Here is a 20164-nt window from a genome sequence, read left to right as displayed (position 1 = left end):
AAATACCAGTCCAGCACCCCTCACACCCACAGGCAGGTGCAAACACCCAAGGCAAGATGCACACACAAGCAGAGTGACTGGGTCTCAGTTAGATGTGAAGCTCAATGTCCTGCCAGACTACATTCCCAGAGCTAACACCACATTGTCACTTCCTGACACATAGAGGAGGGGCAAGTCACAGGCTTTGGGACCAATTGCTGCACCCTTCTAGTGCTGGGATTAGTTCTCCCCAGTAATAAAAACAAATTTTAAAAATACCTTCCCATCTTTACCCTCAAACCTAATTCTTCTTCTGCTGGGGGGACAGTGACAGTGGCCAGGAGCTGCAGCACACACAGACTGCAGAGCCAACTCCATCAAGGCCTTTGCGACAGCAAAAGTGTCTGCTCCCAGTGGCTTGGCTTTCAGGACAACTCCTCTGAGGACTCCCCCCCCCACACACACACACAGACATGCTCAGAATGTTTCAAGAGCCCTAATTCCTAAAAAAAATAAATTAGTTTTAAAAATATGATTACCCTGTTGGATTCCAAATCTACTGAAAACCACAGAGATCATTATAGATGGTATGACAAAATCAGTGGCAGGTCTGCAGCTTCTCTGGGGTTAGAACCACAGGGGTGGCAGGATGTGAACATTGGTCCAGGAGGCTGGAAGTGGAGGACCAAAAGGAATAGTAGAGGTGTATACACCACATATGATTACACAGAGAGTATCACAGGCAACATGACCCAGGCCTCTGTGTCCAAGGTCCCAGGACAACGTTGGAGAAGAGACTGAGAGACCTTGACACTATTTCCTCCTTTATTTTTTGAGGGCCAGAGAAGTGATGAGGTTGCGCAGGAAGGCCAGTGGGGTTGGGGAGATAAGGGTAGACAGTGCTTGCACCAGTGTAGCTAGGCTGCAGAGGGAGAAAAGTCCAGGAGAGCAAGTTGAGACGTCTATCTCATATCCTTGCAAGTCCCCCCTACACACACACACACACACACACACACACACACACACACACACACAACCCCGCCCCTTCCATTGAGTGCCTGATGTCAGCATATCCCTGGAAGCCCTTAAAGTTTTACACTCCAATTGTCTGAGGTTTCCAATGATGACAAATTAGAAAAACGCTTCAGCTGCAGCCCAGCACCTACGTCTGAGTTGGGGGGAGGGGTCGCTACTGGATGAACAACTGGAGAAACTTGCCTCCCCTGCTTTCTTTACTGCTAAAACTGCTGGGTAGGGTCCAGTGAAGGGGGGAAGAGAACTATGGCCTGGGGCTTTGGAGCACTTTTTGGCAGCCAGGATGCTGGATCCTCGGTAGTTTTACTACTGGCTCTTTAGTTAAGGGCCATCAGGAGCACTCTGGGTGTTAAGCCTTTTACGCCCTTGCTAGGAAAGCCTTGGTCTTGCCAGAAGACTCAACTGGAGGTCGCCAAGGGACGAGCAGGGAGGCAAGCTCTTCAGGGGACTCTCCCAGGTCCAGGCTAGTATAGATGGATAACAGTGTCTGTCCTCAGCCTGGGTGGCCAACGGGGGCACCACAAGTGTAAGATGTGATTCTATTTGACTTTCCAACTCAAAATGCATTGATTGGGGGGTGGGCAAAGAGTTCGGGCACATAACTGTCTTAATTAAACGTGCTATAAACAGACAAATCTCTTCTGCACCTTTCACTGGGGAGATTGCACAGGGTCTGGCAGAAGTCAGGCTTAGGGGATGCTCTTTTTAAAAAAGGACTGTGAATGAGGCAAAGACAGAAAAAGAATAAAAGTGGAGTTTCCACGACCTCAGAAAACAGCTTAAATGAAACCGAAACATGGGATAGCAAGGAGGTAATGCAGAGGGCAGGGGGTACTTAAAACCTAGGGGACTACCTGAGTTCACAGAGCAGCTCTCTAGGGACCCGCAGTAGAAAGGCTGGGAGGGAAGGGGAAGCCCTGGGTTGTTTGGAAAGGCTGAGATGCCCATCACTGAGGCTCTGAGTTACACTTCTCAGCCCTGCGCTTTCCTTCTCAGTCCTTTCATCGTTCCCTGTCACTGTACTCGACTTCCTGGTACTTGGAGGACAGCGCTGGAGAATGCGTCCTTAACATGGCCAGTTGCGGGGACAAGGAGTTGCTGTTAGTAAGTGCCCAACACGTGGCCACTGCAGTGGGGCACTAGGAGCTTGGGTGATGGCAAGAGTGAGGAGGATACGTAGGAACAGGAACCCGGCCGGGAGCAGGTGAGAGGGAAGGTTGTCTGTAACCCTGTGAGAAAGTGGGAAACGAGAAGTATAAACCTACAGCTCAGGGTTTCTTCCCTCTGCAGCCAACTGCCGACATTGGGGCCGATCTCCAGCAGAGAGATGAGGGTAAGGCGCTGTGGTGCCTTTAGCTCCTTAGCTCGCGGGTTCGGCGGAGAGGTTGGGGAAGTGGCGGCGCTGAGAAGGATGGGCAGGACGCTGTCCTCCGCAGGAACTGTATGAAAGGCTGGATCTATCTCCGAATAAATAACTCTGAGCATCCGGAAGTTACTTTGCAGAAGGCACCCCTTGGCTGACTTTAGGAATCGCAGCCTAAAACAAGACGAACTAAGGGAAGCTCATCAATTTTCTAACTAAAAGTGGAAAGGAAAACGTTCTCTATATATGTAAACACTAAAGATATGAGCGTACAGGTTTAGGTGTGTTCCTGGGAACTTCAAGAGCGGCTTTTCTCCCCCTGCCCACCCCCCGCCTTTGGTTTGCAAACTTAGATTCTCATCGCCTTTCATTGACTAGCTTCTGACCCTAGCCATAATCTGATTCAGAAATACTCTTCATTTCGTTTGGCTGACATTGACAGGCACTAGTTATGTTGTATCTGGTAAGGAATTTAAGTTCGAGCAAATTTTATCTTAACGCTTTTCTAAAAAGTCCTTTAAAAGATTTTTTATATTCCATACAACAGAAATTAAAAATATATACATCGCTATGATTATAGAGAAACGTACTTAGATTACCTTTAGATTTCTGAGATTTTGTACAGGTACCAACTCTGCAGACATAATTAATGGGCTATTGGCAGTTGTTATTCATGAAAAGTCTTTTATATTTTTTAATCGAGGCATAATTCCCAGGTGGAAAAATTCTTCACAATTAGAAACATGCTTTCAAAAAGATTAAAAAATAAAAAACAAAAATTTAGAATGCGTTATAGTATAGAAGTCTTTACTGAAAACAACAGGTATCACTACAACCCCGAAGTGGAAGTCAAAATATAGTGAAAGTTAATTAAAATGCAAACTATTAGGGATGCACTGCAAAAGTCTTTGTCACACCCAAAGAAAAAAATCTTTAGACATCCTTAGACTATACTTGTATTGTGATACTTGAATTGTTGTCAACATGTTTCTCCTCTGAAATAACAACTGTTCACCTTTCAAACCCCTTCAGTACAGAGCAGCAATGATGATTGTTCTCCAGGCAAAGGACTTTCAACACAACTTCTTTCACACACGCTTGCACACTGCATACAAACGCACACATAGCTGCCAATTTTTAAAAAAACATTGCTTCTGAATGAGAGAGAGAGAGAGAGAGAGAGAGAGAGAGACTCGAGCTTAGGTAACCAACAAACCCAATTACTAGGCTTTATTGATACTAAAAGGAAAAGTTCCCCTCGTAAAATTTCTCTAAGCTTATTAGTTATTTAAATCAGCCCCAGGGCTGGACGAGCGACGTTGCAGGCACCCGCTGTCGGCTCCTGGAGGTGAGCAGACGGCTTCCGCGCCCTGACCCGCAGCCCCTTGCTCGGTCCTGGGTACTCGGGGCAGAGACAGGCGCAGCGAGCTAAGGTGAGCCACTTGGCAGGGGTGCCGGACTGGCACGCTTGGAAATAGGTCCACGTGGCCCATGGGTATTAGAATTTAGAAACGAACAGGTCGCAGCCAATGAACAAGGGTGTGGGTGAGCAGGACAGGCGGACGCGGAGCGCCGGAACTCAGCCGGCGGGTCGCGCTGTGGCCGGCCAGAAGCCTGGCAAGCCGGTCGTCCTGCAAGAGTTCGGTCGCAGGCCGCCCGGCAGGGGACCGCTCAGGCGTCCAGGGCTCTCTCCAGTTTTGCGTGGGGCTGGGAGCTTTGTAATTGGGAGGATACCAGGTGAATTTACACTTTTGGAGGTCGTTGTCCTTTTCAATAGCTGACAGTCACAAAATATGTGTGTGTGTACGCACGCGCGCGCGTTTAAACAGTTGCATTTATTTTAAAATAAGCTCCAATCTACCGACTGAAGTCCTTGAAGCCCGACGTGGTGGCTCTCGAGTCCTGATATAGCGCCGGGACACCGCAAGGTGATGCCTAGCTCAGCTGGTCTTGGCTGCAGGGCCCAGAGGCAAGGCGCCGCGGGGTGAGGAGGAACTGAGCCCCAGGACACTGCTGTCACAGCCACCTGGGCCAGAGCCCTGGGGTCAAGCCTTGACAGGACTGAGAGGGTGTGGTGGGGCTTCGTGGGACCAAGGGAACAGGCAAGTCGCCCGCCTAGGAAGCCTTCGAGGTTCTCCGCTACTCCGGAAGGGTTTGGACCGTGGAATAGACCGACTACGCGTTTCTTCCTCGGTCCCAGTAAGTGCCTGCGACCTTGGGTCCCGCAGCAGGCTTTCTGGCTCTCTCTGGCGCGGATCGAGACCAACGCGGGCCCAGAGCCGCAAAGCGCTCCCAGAAAGGCTGAGGCTTGGGCCGCCTCGGAAGCGGCTTTCTGGGTTCGCTCGCCCCAGCTAGGGTTGGGCGCGGATTTCGCCACGCAGGCTGGCCTGCCCAGAGTTTAGGGTGCGGATGGCCTGGACGTTCCAGGTGTACTTTTCATTACAAGGGGTTAGGGCAAACTGCGGGTGGCAATATTTTGCTTGCCCTGCGCGTTTTTGTGTTGGGTGGTCCGGCTGTGTCCCAGGCTGGGGACCTGCCCATCCCCCGCCGCATCTTTATCCCGCAGACTCCAGGAGACGCAGTAGGGCCGGTTCCGGGACGCTGCGGACTGAACAAGAGCCGCAGGTTTGGGCTGCAGCCCACGCGGTGGCGCTGTCGGGAGAGGACGCCTCAGCTCCGGTCTTGGACTCGGGCAGTGACCCGGGCTCGGAGGTGACGGGACCGTGACGAGTCGAGGCCGAGGGGTTCTTCGCTGCCACCTTGGGCCCGGGGACTGGAGATGGGACTGATCCCCTCTGCCTTGTTCTGTGTTTCCCAACAGAAAACGTACCGGGTCCAGAGCACGACTTTGTCTCCAACCCGGCCGCCCCAGGATGGGGACGGAGAGGCAGCAAGCGGCTCCTTTGGCGTTTCTTTTTCTTCCCTCCTTTGCCTCATTAACCCAGTCGTTTTAAGTCGATTTCTATTTTTAATAAACTAGACTAACAGAGCAGTTATTCTCTCGCTGCGCTGCTGCAGAAGGAGATATAGCTATTAAGGTCCTGACTCTGGAAAAAATGAAGGGATCCGGGAGCCCCGGGGGCGACGTCATGTGTCGCTGGAGTAGTGCTAGGAACCCACAGTCATACCACCTTCCCGAGCCTCCCAGCCTGCGGCCGCGCCAAAAGCACACCCACACTTTAGACCTCTAACAACTACACTAGCTTCGAAACATGACCCCTCCTTTTCCCACTGGTGCAGGCAGTGCCAACCCCCGACGCCCTCTCCCATTCCCTACATCTGGGACCCCGAAGCTCCTTGGCTGACCTTCGCGCGTCCCTTCCAGTCCTCTGGGCCCCTGTATTGTCTGTTCACCTGACCCTCGACCCTCTGGCCTCCTGGACGCTCGGCTCACCATCTAACGCTCACCACCACTCCTTCCCAATTAGTCGTCTCCCTGGGACTCATCTCTGTCCAGGCCGCAGGGCTCGTTCATTTGAGGATGAGAGCAGGACCTCCACCGCCCCTACCTTAGGCTACCCGAAAGCTTCCTCACCGCTCCGCCCCCGCCCAGGCCCCCTGAGCCTCTGCGGGAGCCAGGAGTAATTTATCTTTGCCTGGCGCGGGTTGGGATTTGTCCAGCTCTGATGCCAACGAGGAAGGCGTGCGGATTAACAAAGTAAGTGTCCCCCCGCCCCCTGCGCTCGGGTCAGTCCCCAGACGCCCCGGAGCAGTCTGGGAAAAGGCTCAAGCCCACCCTAGTCGATCTGGCCTTCTAGGCGCGTTCTCCTCGGGGCATTCTGGCCCCGGGCTCTCGTCCCCTTGGCTCATCCGAGTGCCAATCCAGGCCCCGCGCAGTTAAGCGATCCGCGAAAATGTTGGTCGCTCAACTCTCTCCCGACAATCCGTGGCGGAAATTGGCTTCAGAACTGGTGTGGGCTTCATGTGAAAGAAACAATTCCCTCCTGCCCTTCTCTAGCCCCCAGCAGAGCAAGTCCGGGGCGGAGTGGTGGGGGTGGGTAGGTGGGAGTGGGGTAGAGGCAGGGCAGTGCGGGTACCTAGGAACCGTCGGAGGCTTTTGACGCTGGCAGTCCCCACAGAGTTTCCCTCGTGCATGCGGCAGTGGAGGGAAATCGCAGCACAACTTTCCAGTGTTCTCTAAGAGGCAGAGTACCTCCGGGAAAGCCTCTTTGCATGATGATCGGACTTGAAATCTAGGGAACTTGGTGGTGGACGCTGGGCCTTCAGAGGCCCGGGTGGCCCAGCCGAGAGCAAGAGTCCCACGCCTGGCACCCTACGACCCGGGTAGTCGGGCCTATGTCGTCTAGCAAGGGCATTGGGGAAGGAAGGTTGGCCAGAGTGGACAGCTAGCACGGCAAAAGTCTCGGTGTCCAGACACAGAAATCAAGAAACGTTGTAATTAAAAGTGCAGGCCATAAAAGAATAGAAGGCTTGAAAAGAGTTAGAGAAAAGGGGAGAACATGGAAATAAGAAAAAACATGCATATTTAAGCCCAGTGTATAAAGATCCGTTGATTTTTAAAATAACAAATCTCAGCGTGATTATGAAAGACAGGCGAACTCTGACTAAATGACATATGAAAAAATTGGGGGTGGGGAGAAGGGAGGAAATTTTGTGTAGATTCCCGACAAAAAACGTCAGTGAGAAGCAAGCTGAGAGATAAAAATGTCCCCATTGTGAACTTTATGCTTTGAATACTGCAGCAAACTATCACATAATGCACAGAAATGCGTTTTGGATTGTTATTATTTTAAAAGGTAACTAAAACCAGTTATTTTCTTGAGTATGATTTTGTTTCAAAAATATTTGGAAATAAACTACTTGGGGAATATGAAACGAAACCAAACAAAACTTTTGATTCATAATTTATTTGCTGTTTAAAAAAGTAGAAAATTCTAGTGAAAGGTAAAATCTTATTTAAAATTTCTTGTCAAAATTAACATTGCTAGAAATAATCACTTCGGTTGAAATAAGGTCAATATAAAAATTGTGCAGTGAAAAGCTTATGCAGTTGGAAACAGAAAAGGCCTTTATTAGGGACAAAATTCAAGAGAAAAAAACACTAGGTATACATCACAAAACTTCTTAGAGTTCTTTTTTAAATCGAAATAAATTTGTAAAATGTGTTACTAAACATAAATCTACAAATATTCGAAATACACTTCTGACAATAATTCATAACGTTCCACATTTCTCTCTGTGCTAAATGCAATTTTAAATATTTTGAGCTCTTTTGCCCAAAATGATAGATTTTTTTTCACTGTCAAAAACGGACAAGAGGAAACTGTGATAAGAGAAAATCCCTAAATTTAAATGGGTGCAGAATCTGAAAACATACTAGCCACAATGTACATTTAATTGTACTTAATTGTATACTTTATTTAAATCGCCTCTCTCAGAGGTTTAATAATTTAGAATCAATAGTTCCCTTCGAAACATAATAAAATATTTACACTTTATAAAATATTAACCGATTAACAATACGGCTATGTTGTTTATAAGAGTGTGACTTAAGTTCCATAATCATGCTGTTGACATAAGCCTGTGAGGTTAGCGAAGTGATCCTTTGCAAAATGTAAATGATCTTCAAACAACGATGTTTATAAAATAGCTCATTAATGACTTAAGATTGAATCGCTCCAACCATTCGCATCATCAGATATAATAATAGTGACGAATCAGACAGGAAAGATCCTGGCTAAACCATTTGCATTTTTTTTTCCAGAAGTACTGAAGTCCTAATATCACCAATTCTTCTAAGTTTCTGGACATTGATTCGGAGGAGGATTCTGCAGTTCGATACCGAGGTAAGGAAACAAACAGCATTGTTATCGTTGTTGAGATATATTAATAAGAAATGCGCCTTTCCCCATTTTGAAAACGGGCTCAAACTTTGACATGGCACTTGGTTTTTGCAACATCCCCTTCCCATTCCAACGTGATATTACTTATAAAGAAAAAAGTTTGTCGATCAAACTTACAGTTTGTTTCTTTGCAGCCAAAAAACCCTTTTAGCTACCACCACGAGTTGATTTACTCGAGCCACTTTTTTCTCACAGACTTGAATTGTGCATTTTCTGTAACCCGTTCGTTTGGGAGGTGGGGAGGATGGGGTTTGGGAAATAAAAAGTAGGGAAAAGAAAACGCTGCCTAAAACTCTTAGGGTGGCTCCTTGAAGGTTTACTGTCCAGCTGGCTTCCTCTCTCGGCTGGGATCCGATCGCCTCCGGAGTCTTCTCCCGCTCCTTTGGAACTTGGTGGGCGGTGCCTGGATGCGGGGTTCTCCGAGATCTGGGCAATGAGACTTAGGCCAGGGGCAGGTTTCGCTTCTAGGACCCTTTCTCTTCCAGAGGGTCCCCCGCCTCCCAGGCCCCTACTTTTCAGGGTTTGGCCGCGCGCACACCGCCCATCGGGTGGGTGCGGCGAGTGGATCTCGGCCAGGCCCGGGGCATTCTAGGCTGAGGTGACTTCCCACAGTCGGTGCACGGGATCCGAATTTCCAGAATTGCCCCCTGAGAGCGTTTCCCGAAACCGAATTTAGTTTGGCCCTCTGGCGCCGCCGTACAGTCAACGCTTCTTAAGGGGGAACGGCGGCTCAGACAGCGAGTTGTGGGGAGTCCTTGGGGTCCAAGGGATAAGGAAGGAGAGCCGAGGGGTGCGAGGAGGAAGGAGGTGCCGCCAACCCAGGAGGCTACACCGGGCTCGAGGCGAGCTGGGACGCGTCCACATTTTCCCGCCCCAGGTCGGGACCGCGAGTGTCAGCCGGCGCCCTCAGCGTCTCGCGGGGGCCGCGGCCCCTGTCCACGTGCTTTTCCTTAAGGAGGTCCCGCGTCTCTGCTAGACCTCGGGGACAAAAGCGCGGCAGGAGCCTGGCCTGCTCGGCAAGTGCCCGCGCCACCTTAAGTGAACACCGCGGCCGGAGCCTGGTTGCGGATGGCTCGGGCCGCGGGAGTCGGCAAAAGTTTGCGGCTCAGTTACGCCTTCGCGGGACCTGCTGGAGACGCCCCCGCGTGGCCTCCCCAGGGACCGAGAGGCTGGGTCCTCACGGCACAGCACGGCTCGCGCTCGCAGCCCAGGGTTCGAGCCGCTGGGGGTCCCAGGAGCCCCAGCCCCGCAGCCGAGGACAGCCAGTCCCACCGCCCTCGCCGCCGCTTCCTCACGGCCTCCGGGCGACTCGGGCTGCGCTGCTCGAGATGTCGCCGGCGCTGCAAGCGCTCCAGGGACGTCATCCAGGAATGCCCCCAGCCCTGCGCCCCCCACGCGGCTCTGTCTCCTGTGCCACCCGCAGCCCGGCAGGCAGTGCCGGGGCTTCTGCCGTTTGGGACACCCCGGCTATTGTTCTGGACCTGCGGCGGTGCGGGCTCTGAGGGAGAAGCGGCCTTCCCCACGCGTGCGGCGGTGCGGCGGGCCGGGACGGCCGGCGCCGCGCGGAGGGGGAGCTCGCAGGCACCGGGAAAAGTTGCTCCGAGGGGCGGAGGCGGTGGGTGGTGGGCGGAGGCGGTGAGTGGGGGAGGCGATAGCCCTCCTATCTCCAAAGTCGAAAGTACTCGGCGTAGTTAGCAGAACCCGGAGCCGAGGCAGCCGCGGCCGCCTTCCGCGCGCGGGTCTGCGCCTCCTCAAGGAGACGAGGCAACCAGCGCCAGCCTTGTCGCTGCCGCCTCCGCGCTGGGACGAGTGCGCCTAGGGACTGGGCGAGGCGGCCGCGCCCTGGACCCACAACGAAGAGGAGGACCAGACCCCGGGCCCCGGCGCCCGCTTGCACCGGGAGCACCCACCCATCGGCCGCGGCTGCCGCCTCGCGCGGCACTGGGTTCTCTGCCATCGGTTCTCCACAGCCCCGCGCGCGCGGTCCTCGCCACACCGTCCTCCCATAGCCGACTCTCTTCCTCCTCCTCCCTCTTCCTTGCCTCCCACCCGCTCCTGGCCTGTCCCTCTGCCTCCTCCGCAGCCCCGCCGCTGCTGGGTCGCCGGGCTCACAGCGATTGATTGATTGATGTTTAATTTCCTGCCAGGCGGGGCCCCCCTCCTCCGGCAACCTCCCCGGCCCTCCTCCCCGCCCCCCACTCCCCTCCTTCATTGCGGTGGACCATTCTGGCTTGGGTTTAGATATTTCCCCCCAACCACCATCCCGAAATAACCCAGAGACTTCCCTACCCCACCTCAAATTATTATTTTGAAGGCGCTAGATCTGGGGACGGAAAGGGGGAGGGGGAGAAATCGGAAACCGAGGACAACCCAAAAGACTCACTTTGCCTGATGACTCAACGCAACTAATAATCATCTCCCTCTCTGTGTGTCTCTCTCTGCGGCTTGTCAGTGAGTCCGGCTCCGGCTGCTGGCGGCGGCGGCCGAGAGGGGAGAGGCTGGAGGTGACAGCTTGGGCTGCCGGCGCGTTTCCTCCCGCGCGCGGTCCCGGGTCCCTGCGCCGTCTCGGCTCTGGGTGGCACCGGCCCTGCGGCTCTGGCCGCGCCTTCTCGCGAGCAAGCAGCATTGCGAAGCGGCAGCCCCCACCCGCCTCCGCCGCCTTCCAGTTCTCAGCCCTCACTCTCCAGAACGGGTCTCCTTCCCGAAGGTGTGAAAAGGCTTTTTCAGCCTCCTCTTTTCTCCCCTCCTCCGTCGTCCCCTCCCCCGCTCGCTCGGGTGCCCCTTCGGAGCAGCCCTCCTTTCCCTCTCCTCCCCCTCCCCCTCCCCCTCATCATCATCATCATAACAACCATCTCCGCATTAGAAGACACCCTGACCCAGGACCGTAAGCGTTAGGACCTGGGGAAGAGGAAAGGGGAAGGAGTAAAGAGAAAGGAAGACTAGGAGAACACTGCAAGGCAAAGCACCAGAAACTTTCCACCCTGGATTCTCTACTTTTGCTCCATGGACAGAGCTTCAGCCAGCCAAGTTACAGACAGACCGTGAGCAGTAAGTACGCAGGGCGAGGGCTCCCGCGCCGTGCTCCGGAGTTCGGGGAAGCCCCGAGTCCGGCTAAGTTCCCTCCCTGCAGCTCTCGCCCTCTCCGACACCGCAGCCGGGTAGTGCGGACGGTATCTTCTCCCTCAGCCGTCCGGCTCGGTCTCTGCTTCTCTCGCATCTCTTCTGCCACCTCCCCTCTGCCACCCCCACCTTGTCTTCTTGAGCCGTGGCGACGCGGCTTCTCCCACGGCGAGAGCGCGCGCGAGAGGATTCCCAGCGCACTTTATTGTGCCGGATTCCAGCTTCTCTGGGATGTCAGTGACAGTGCGAGTGCCTTTTCATCAGGTGTTTTCCTTTCCTCCGCCCCCCCACTCCAAAAAAAAAAAAATCCAGGGGTGCTGAGATCTGCGGGTTCTGTGAGGAGAGCGCTGCCAGCCAAGCGACCCAGAGGAAAACTTTTTGGAGAGATTTAAAAATTGGGTTTGATGAAGGCTGCTCCCGCACCTGATAATTTAAATGCTTTTTTGGCTATTGTGTTTTATGCCGAAGAGTTTTTTTTTTTTTTAAATCACTTAGGATCAGATGAAGATAAGAACGTTCCAAAAATAATAACGATTGTAGCCCTCGCCCTTGTGATGAAGGTTGTTATTCTGGAGGTTATTCTGATGAGTACCTGTAAGTGTTTTCGGACGCTTATTAATGTGGAATTAGGGTGGATTTTGTGCAAAACGCGTGTGTCTCAAGACTGACTCGGTAAAGGTAGAACCCGAGGAATCAGCAGGTCCTTTTCCAGGCCTTTGGCTCCTGCCCCGCCAATTCGCAGAGCATTCATCGTGTGGTTTATTCTGTTTCTTACGGATCTGTGTACATCCCCCACCCGCTCCTTGAGTGGGTGAGATGTCTTTTCATGAAGTGCAATTCTTCTGCAACCCAAACCCCCAAAAGGCGAAGGTGTCGCACCCGGGAACGGTTAATGCCTATCCTGTTCCAGTGGATAGGCCACTTCTGGGCGCCCCTGGGTGCGGGCCCCGACGTTGTCACCAAGGGCTAGCTCTTGGGGAACAGCGACTGGGCAGAGTCGCAGCACCCCAAGCTCTAGGCTGCCTTTGGGCCTCCCAGTGTATGATTGGGACCGGCTTCCTGGCTCGGGCCCCTCGGGCAGCGTGGGAGGAACTTTGTGTGGCTGTGGTGCATCGCTCTGCCACTGGCCTGAACGTCTATCACGTGTGTGAGCGGTTTTCCCTCTTTTTTTCTTCCCTCCCCTTCCCCTCCCCCCGCCCCCTCCCTAGGTCCCTGCGCGTTTTATTGCGACCTGCCGGTGGGAACTTTGTCTCCGAGTCGGAGCAGCATGGAGCGGCGGAGCGAGAGCCCGTGTCTCCGGGACAGCCCCGACCGGCGGAGCGGCAGCCCCGACGTCAAGGGGCCTCCTCCGGTGAAGGTGGCCCGGCTGGAGCAGAACGGCAGCCCCATGGGAGCCCGCGGGAGGCCCAACGGCGCCGTGGCCAAGGCCGTGGGAGGTAACAGCCCGGAGCAAGGAGGCGCGCGCAGCCCGCGGCCCGGTGATAATGGCCCGAGTGTCAGGGTTCAGGTTGATTAGGCACTGTCGCGGTGTAGAATTACAGGAAGTGAATTCCAGGTTGCCAAATAATGCCCCCGTCGCCTCTCATCTGCAACTGGTAGCTTCATCTCGAGTTAAAACAAGAAAGTGGTTTACCCAGAGGGTGGCATTTTTTGGGCACTTTGCCACTGTGTGCTGAGGTGTTGGCAGGTTTATGTCACAGCCAGCTAACTGTTTCTAGATTTTCCTAGAGAGCTTTTTAGTGATTTAACTTTTTTTCCTTGCCTCAGAGTATCTGTCGTGGGGATGAAGTTTAGTTGTGTTTGCTTTTGTGGACTAGTCTTTAATGCTCGGGCAGTACAGGAGCAAGAGTTGTTGTTACTTTGTAGTTAGGACAGTGCTTCCAGACAATGAGTAACAAGTGGGAATATTTTCTGCCACATTTCAAGTGTGAAACAAAGAATCACTACGAATCTGTCAGGCCCTTAGAGACTTATTAATGCTACTGTTTCCTATAAAGATAAAAGTCATATGCATTTGTAACTTTGTATGAATTATAGCATAACAGGTGAAAATAGTATAGTAACTTTCTTGGCTAAATACAGTTTCCCTTTCCAAGAATTTAATATTATTTAAAGAAAATCTTTTGTAGTTTTTACTATTAAACAACTACTTTCTTTTAAAGTGGTTAGGAAAAGTAATTTTATAAAGTGAAGATATGCAAGAAATTTAAACATTAAAATATTTTAAGGTTTATATGCCATTTGCCTAGTTTTTTTCTTTTTAAATAAAATGCACCGTTCTACATGGTATGCAGTTTTATTGTGTTTGAGATAAGTCATTAGTTTAAATTTTTTGCTTCTAAAGTTTTTCTTTTGTCCTAATATTTTCAGCAGTTGCCTATTTAATATAATTCTTAATATTAGCCTGCCTGAAATGATACAAAACCCTGGCAAAACTTGGTGATAAACTTTAATCCCATGTTCTAAAAGCCATAGCATGTATTTCACATTAAATACTTGACTTTACATGTCCGCTCCCTTTTAAAGAGTTAAAAACAGGCATATTGTAAAGTAACACATTTTCATTTTTACTTATTTTGCTATTACTATTTCTTTACGGTAGACATTCAGGCTAGTTTGCCTTAGTTCATTAAGTTAATCATCTCCCCTGAGAAGCACTCATTCTTGTAATTTTTAAAATTGCCAAAATTATTTGGCTGTAGATTGTGGCTTATATATCTTCCATTTTAGGGACTGGAAGATATTTTTAATGAAGCAAGAAGAAAACTGTTCTGTGACTCACTTTTTAAAAGTAGTGTTTATTGAAGTGCTATCTTGAGACTGGAATAATACCTTCAGAGTACTTTTCATATCATCTTTTAGTTTATGCATGTAAGAAAGAAAAATATATGGTGAATATAGTGGAACCAAATGTGAGACGATATAATACATGCTGATAATGTTTGATTGAAAAACTTTTGGAAATCTTTGGAGGGAATGTGTTCTCAAAGTGGCCTTATGCATAAAGAAAAAACTTGGACTTGAAATTTAGATTTCTTTCTTAGGATCTAATACAATTTACTAAATTGAGAGGTCTCTAAATATTTTAGAATGTAATTGTTAATGATTATGCTTCCTTACAAGTTTTGTTTTTTCTATATCATATTGGACTATGAAAGAAAATGCCTAATTTTATTGACTAGGGCCTACTTTTATTGTAAAGTGGGAGTTATTTTTTATATTTTTGAGACTATAATTCACATTTGACCTCTTAGTATAAATTTGATATAAACTAAAATTATTAAATTTTGATAACAAATAATAGATGTGTTTTAACAAGCTGCTTTAGTCACTCTTTCTGAGCTTTGACTCCATTTAGTAATATCAAAGGTCTTACTAGCTGCTCCCCAAACTAGAAATAAAGATGACATTATTTTGTCTCGACAAGTATTATTTATAATACTTAATGTTAAAGTGGTTAAAATAGTTTACATATGGTGGATTTTAAAATATTTCTTTAAAAGAAAGGTTTTATTCTATATAGCATAAGAATTTTTGGAAAGATTTTAATTTAGAAAGCTTTAAAAATATAACAACTTAAAACATAAAATTTCATCATTATAAAGTTTTCTAATTGAATGTTAATGATTGTTTTGGGGGTTTAAGTTTATATACTGTAGTTTCCAAATGTACATTGAGATGTTAATGATTTCATTTCTTTGTAACTTTAAATCACATATATAGATTGGAGAAAAGCAAAGCTTTTTTTTAAAAAAATGTGCATTCTAAATTTTAAAAATGTTTAAAATATATTTCTAGTTAACAGTTCTTTATAACTGAAAGCCTTTGCGGGGGGGCATAGGGTAAATAAAAAATAGATTATATTTCTATCACCCTACCTCCTTTTGTTTAAATTTTCTTTATGAAGCAATATAATAAGCATAGACAACTACAAAAATATTTATAGCTCTGCAATTTTTATTTCCATTTTCAGATATATTGTAGTCTTTTCAATGTTGTAAAGATGTTTATAATAATATGTTTTTAAAATAGAGCTCAAAATTTGGTAAGATGTATTTGTTAATCTTTAGTGATTTTCATTCTTAAAAGCTCCCCCTCTTAAAGACAAGGAGAAATCACTAAGTTAATTGGTTAACCAATAAAATAACAGTTTATCTTACTGTTTTTTGATAAACTGAGGTGAATAAATGTTTCTAAATGCATTGGTTGCAATAATTTTTTTTTTTTTTGCTGTTCTACTTTTCGAGGGAAAGAGAGTTTTGGTGAAAACTGAGTGGTCATAAAAACATTTTAGTATCTAGATTTAACTAGTTGAGGTGGTAGATACACTGTAACAGTTTTCAAGCTTGCGTTTTAATAGGGGACTTAAAAGTTAGCGCATTGTTTACAATGTGTGGTTAGCTTTAGAAGACTATAAGAAAGTAGATCAGTTTTGTTTTGTCTTTCTGAAACTTTCTAGGTTGTTTTTGGTCTTATCTAAGCAGTGTTTTAAAGCATGCATGTAATAAAATATAAGTGCTCAGATGTGTATGACAGTCAGCCTTTATAGAAGGTCCTCAGGAAAAAAATAAGGCTAATATCTCTTTAAAAAACATATGAAGGCTGGGAGAGAGTTTAGAGCAAGCAAGAGCACCTTGGTGTTGACAGCTTTATATCCCTGCTGGGTAACATTTACTTACTAGAATTGGCGTCCCCTCTCAGCTAGTAATTCACTCCATAAGGATTTTGAAAAAGGATGATTAATGGGGCGGGGGGGGAAATTTATATTTGTGAAATTGGTGATTAAAACTTACAGGTATATTTGAAAATTTAGAAAAAAATTATTAAGGATGATGAAAATAAGAATCAGATGATCTTTTTACCACCATTAGCATAAGTACCTAAAATTTTCTGCTGTATGTAATGCTTCAGCCATGCAACCTACAGCATAAAATGAAAGTGATGCCAATCAAGTTTCCAGAGGAAGCAAGCGTTCTGCTTTCCTCCAGGACTGTTGAAAGGCACTGGCCAGTTGTGCTTTAATAGCAATAAATTATTGTGCTTCATTCATTGTTAACATAAGCAGTTTCATTTTTTAATGTTTGGTTTGAAGAACTTTCAGACAGCTTTATTTAAACTGAATGAACAGCGCTTGAGTATACCAGATGGTGTATTTGCTGATAGGAGGCATTAAACATCAGAAATCTTTTTGATATTTTTCATTTTCCTGTGAATTTTGATGATTTTATTGATGTTAAATGGTCTAGATTTTAGGGAAAATGTTTAAACACTGGGAATATATTTTAGAGATATTTGCTTTATTTTTTGAAAAAAAAATTGCTATTTTTAAAAAAATGCTTTTTGGGGGGAGGGAGAATGAATTAGTTTTTAAAATAATTTAATTTTATTAAAGAATTGTCTGTTGAAGTTATGACTAGTAGATCTATTCTTCTTGCTATCCGGCAGCCCTTTCAGGAATATAACTATTTTGTTGCAAGGAGAAAGAAAAAATTATTCAATACACATTGATGTATTCAGATAGGAAAGCAAATGTGATATGATTGTTGGGCAGAGCCTTGTTTAAAGTCAAATATTGTCTACAGCAACAGTTAGTCTAAATTATCAAAGTGTAACCATCAGACATCGTTTGCATGTAGAACATTTCCTTTTCGATTGAGAGTGAAAGAAATTCAGTTCAGGTTAGATATAGTCACCATATTAGCAGTTGTAGAGAGACGTTTTATTTTTTGAAAGGAGTGCAGATATGAAAGAGTATAGATATTGATGTATCGAAATGTATAAAATACTTAAAAATTTAGAAACATATTGTCAACATGGAAAAATATGAAGAAAACATTATTTTAGCCAAGGATGAACACCGTTATGCTTGTAGGGAGGACTCATGGTATTACTTCAAAATAGAAAAGATTGTTATTTCCCTCTTTGACCCCACTTTTATTTTTTTTTAAGGTTTAAAGATCTTTTAAATAGAATGAACTTAGGCTTTGGGGTCATCCAACCATCTAGCATGTCCTCTGTAGTTTTGCTGAGGTAGAAAAATAGCCCTTCTGTAAAGTGTTTTTAGTCCTTGGCCTGTTATTAAAATAAAGATATACTTGGTTTAAAAAAATATATATGCAATAGAATATACGCATTAAACAGAACATAGGGTATCCGCCCCTCAAAGTCCTGAGCATAATTTGATGTTTTGAGTAATTTTGGAAGCCTTATGTTCCATAAGCAGAAACCCACTGACCATTATATATTCAAGATAATCTGCAATGAAATATGTGTGTGCACGTTGGAATTACATAGATGTCCCTTAAGGCATCTGTTTTTTAAACCCTGCAGAAAATAAGCAATATCATCCTTTCCCAGGGGTTTGTGACTAGCAGTCTCTACATCTTAGAAATCCTGTGTTAAGTCTTCCCTCCTTTTGGGATATATCTGTAGGGAAGGGAACAGATGAATCATCATTTATTAGATATCTAAGAATATGAATGAGTTATTTTAAGAATATGGAAACCAGTTTTATTCCAGGCAAGACATGGTAAATATTTGGCACATCTGGCAAGGGATATCTGTTAAACAGTCAAGTTTGATGGTTACACTTTGATAATTTGAACCCCTCCATTAAAAAAAAAAATTCAGTGTAGAGATGGTTTATAGGCATATATCAAAAAAGACAAATTGATAGCGCTAGATGAATTCCAAATTATATTATTTTCTTTGGCCTTTTTAGCGTTTTTAGGTTTCTGTTGAGATAAAAATGATCTAATTTTTCATCTTTAAAAAAGTTTCTTATAACTAATAACCTCATATTTAGTGTATACAATATGTACATAGTTTGTTTTATTTCAGGAATTGAAACTTTATCCTACACAGCATGTAAACAAATAAAAAGTCCTTTATATTCTTTTATTTAATAAGTAGGCTTTTAAAAAACCTATGTAACTAATGTGTGGTAACATAGTAGTTTTTAATATCTCTCTTATATGAATGCTGAGATACAATGGCATTTTGGAACATATTTAAAGATGAAGCATTTGACAAAAGTTGTATGTGTAACAGTTTGTCAGTGAAAAGTGACAAGTGGGAAATGACAAATGAAATGTTGGCATCATTACTCTTTATTTTGATAAAAATGTCTCAATTTGCAGTGATATAATACTGTTTCATATTATTTCATGAGTTGTGTGAGATGCATAAGGGAAATTTAGATTTTGTGAACGGAAAATTAGCAGCCCAAACTCTCTTTTCAGAAGCTTTGGCAGCAAGTTCCTCCTCTCCCCAATTCCCCAAGAATAAGAACAGCAGTGAAATGTTGGATCTAACCCATACATTTTAACTCATTATTTTTTGAAAAAAAGAAAAAGAAAGAAAGAAAAAGAAAGAAAGAAAGGACTAAAATTGCTTTCAAGTAGGAGACCTTTATGCTTAGCTGGAAAAATGAAGAGGAGAGTTTGTCTTTTAGTTTCTATTCTTTTCTTTATGGCAATTTTAAAATGAGTGATTTCCTTCTTCTGACTTTGATTGTATGGAGCATTTCTCACCTCCAATCACCACCGCTCTCCAGCATTAATTTAGGGTGTCAGTAAGGAGAGTTGTGCATTCCTTTTATTTTAAAGTGCAATAGAGATTTGAAAATGTCTATGTGTTAAAAATGGATTTTTATATACAAAAGATTCATCATCCTACTACTTACGGATAATGTGATAGATATTTCAAAGTCAAAGCAGACAGCCATGAGTGGAATTGAGGTATGAGTTAAAACAAAAGCCAGTTGAGAACTTACAGATTTCAAAAAAAGAGTAGACATAGTCTCTGTAGTGTGTTATTTTCCCTTTTCTGAAGTCACATTGGTTCCCTTGTTGTCAGCGATCAACCAAACATTTATTTTCTTCTTTTACATGAAAAAAGCCCCATAAGCACTTCATACTACACAGTGTTTATGTAAAAAAAAAAAAAAAAAAAGTTCCATGGTGGAGTTTTCAAAATCATGGAACTCTGTATAATTTTGTTTGTTTTCAATCAACAGAATTGTTTTGCTGTTTAATAGCAAGTGACTTAAAAATTGTGGTAAAATCAGTATAATTAAGTGGCAGTGAAAGGCTGCATCAGAAACTTTCTTCTACAACTTGTGTCATTTGCTTCTCATTTATAAAAAGTCTCTTATTCCAGATTTTTAAAAAACTAGGTAAAAATGATCTTATAGAGAGTAAATGTGCCTTAGATGTATAATTATGGCAATTGGGTTAATGGTATGTATTTTTCCATTTTTAATTGATGCATATACCTTTAAAACTTAAAAATACAAGAGAAGATAATAGTTACTAGTTTGATGAATGCTTAAAATAGAGAAGCATTAATAGAAATTTAAGAAGTCAAACATTGAAATAGTTATCAGCAAATTATGCTAATCTTAAATCGTAGTAAGAATGTTCTTTATTTGTGCTTATGACACTTTAAGATAATAAAATTCTGGGGGAAGTATATTGCAATTCAGTTGCTCCTGGTATTATTACTATTTGCTAATGTATAAGACAGATTTGGTTCTGCACTTAACTAGTTGCTTTATCATTGGAATGGAGTTATATTTTAGCACAGTGAGTTATTAAACTATAGTACAGAATAACAACAAAGATCAAAAAGTTAAGAGAAAACACTGCAAGCTACTATTTATGAAAAGGGATGCATTTTACATCAGACTGGTGGTGCCCACTGATGGTTACACAGTTACTGACAGCTTAGTGACTTTGTTTTATTGAAGATTTGCACAGATATGAAAAAACATTAATAGAGACTCTAGTTAAAGCAAATGTTT

At 45.3% G+C, this 20164-nt stretch overlaps 1 protein-coding gene across 3 annotated transcripts in view; it reads left to right on the top strand.

Annotated features, from left to right (window-relative positions):
• The first annotated feature begins 7712 nt into the window (after window positions 1–7712).
• Window positions 7713–20164, top strand: part of SATB2 (SATB homeobox 2) — a 182543-nt gene continuing 170091 nt past the window's right edge. Inside the window, exons 1-3 of one of the 3 annotated variants that reach the window (XM_039844346.1) lie at window positions 11162–11289; window positions 11857–11955; window positions 12570–12797. In XM_039844346.1, the coding sequence (XP_039700280.1) occupies window positions 11916–11955; window positions 12570–12797 (268 nt within the window). In that variant the 5' untranslated portion in view covers window positions 11162–11289; window positions 11857–11915. Of the gene's footprint in view, window positions 8185–10538; window positions 11290–11856; window positions 11956–12569; window positions 12798–20164 lie in introns of those variants that run through there. The other 2 variants (XM_039844348.1, XM_039844347.1) reach the window with 2 other exon arrangements.

This window comes from Pteropus medius, unplaced genomic scaffold, assembly GCF_902729225.1.
Source record: "Pteropus medius unplaced genomic scaffold, Ma_sr-lr_union100, whole genome shotgun sequence".
NCBI classification, from domain to species: Eukaryota; Metazoa; Chordata; class Mammalia; order Chiroptera; family Pteropodidae; genus Pteropus; species Pteropus medius.
Note: the sequence above shows the minus strand (reverse complement) of the source record. Positions and strands in the feature narration are given on the sequence as shown.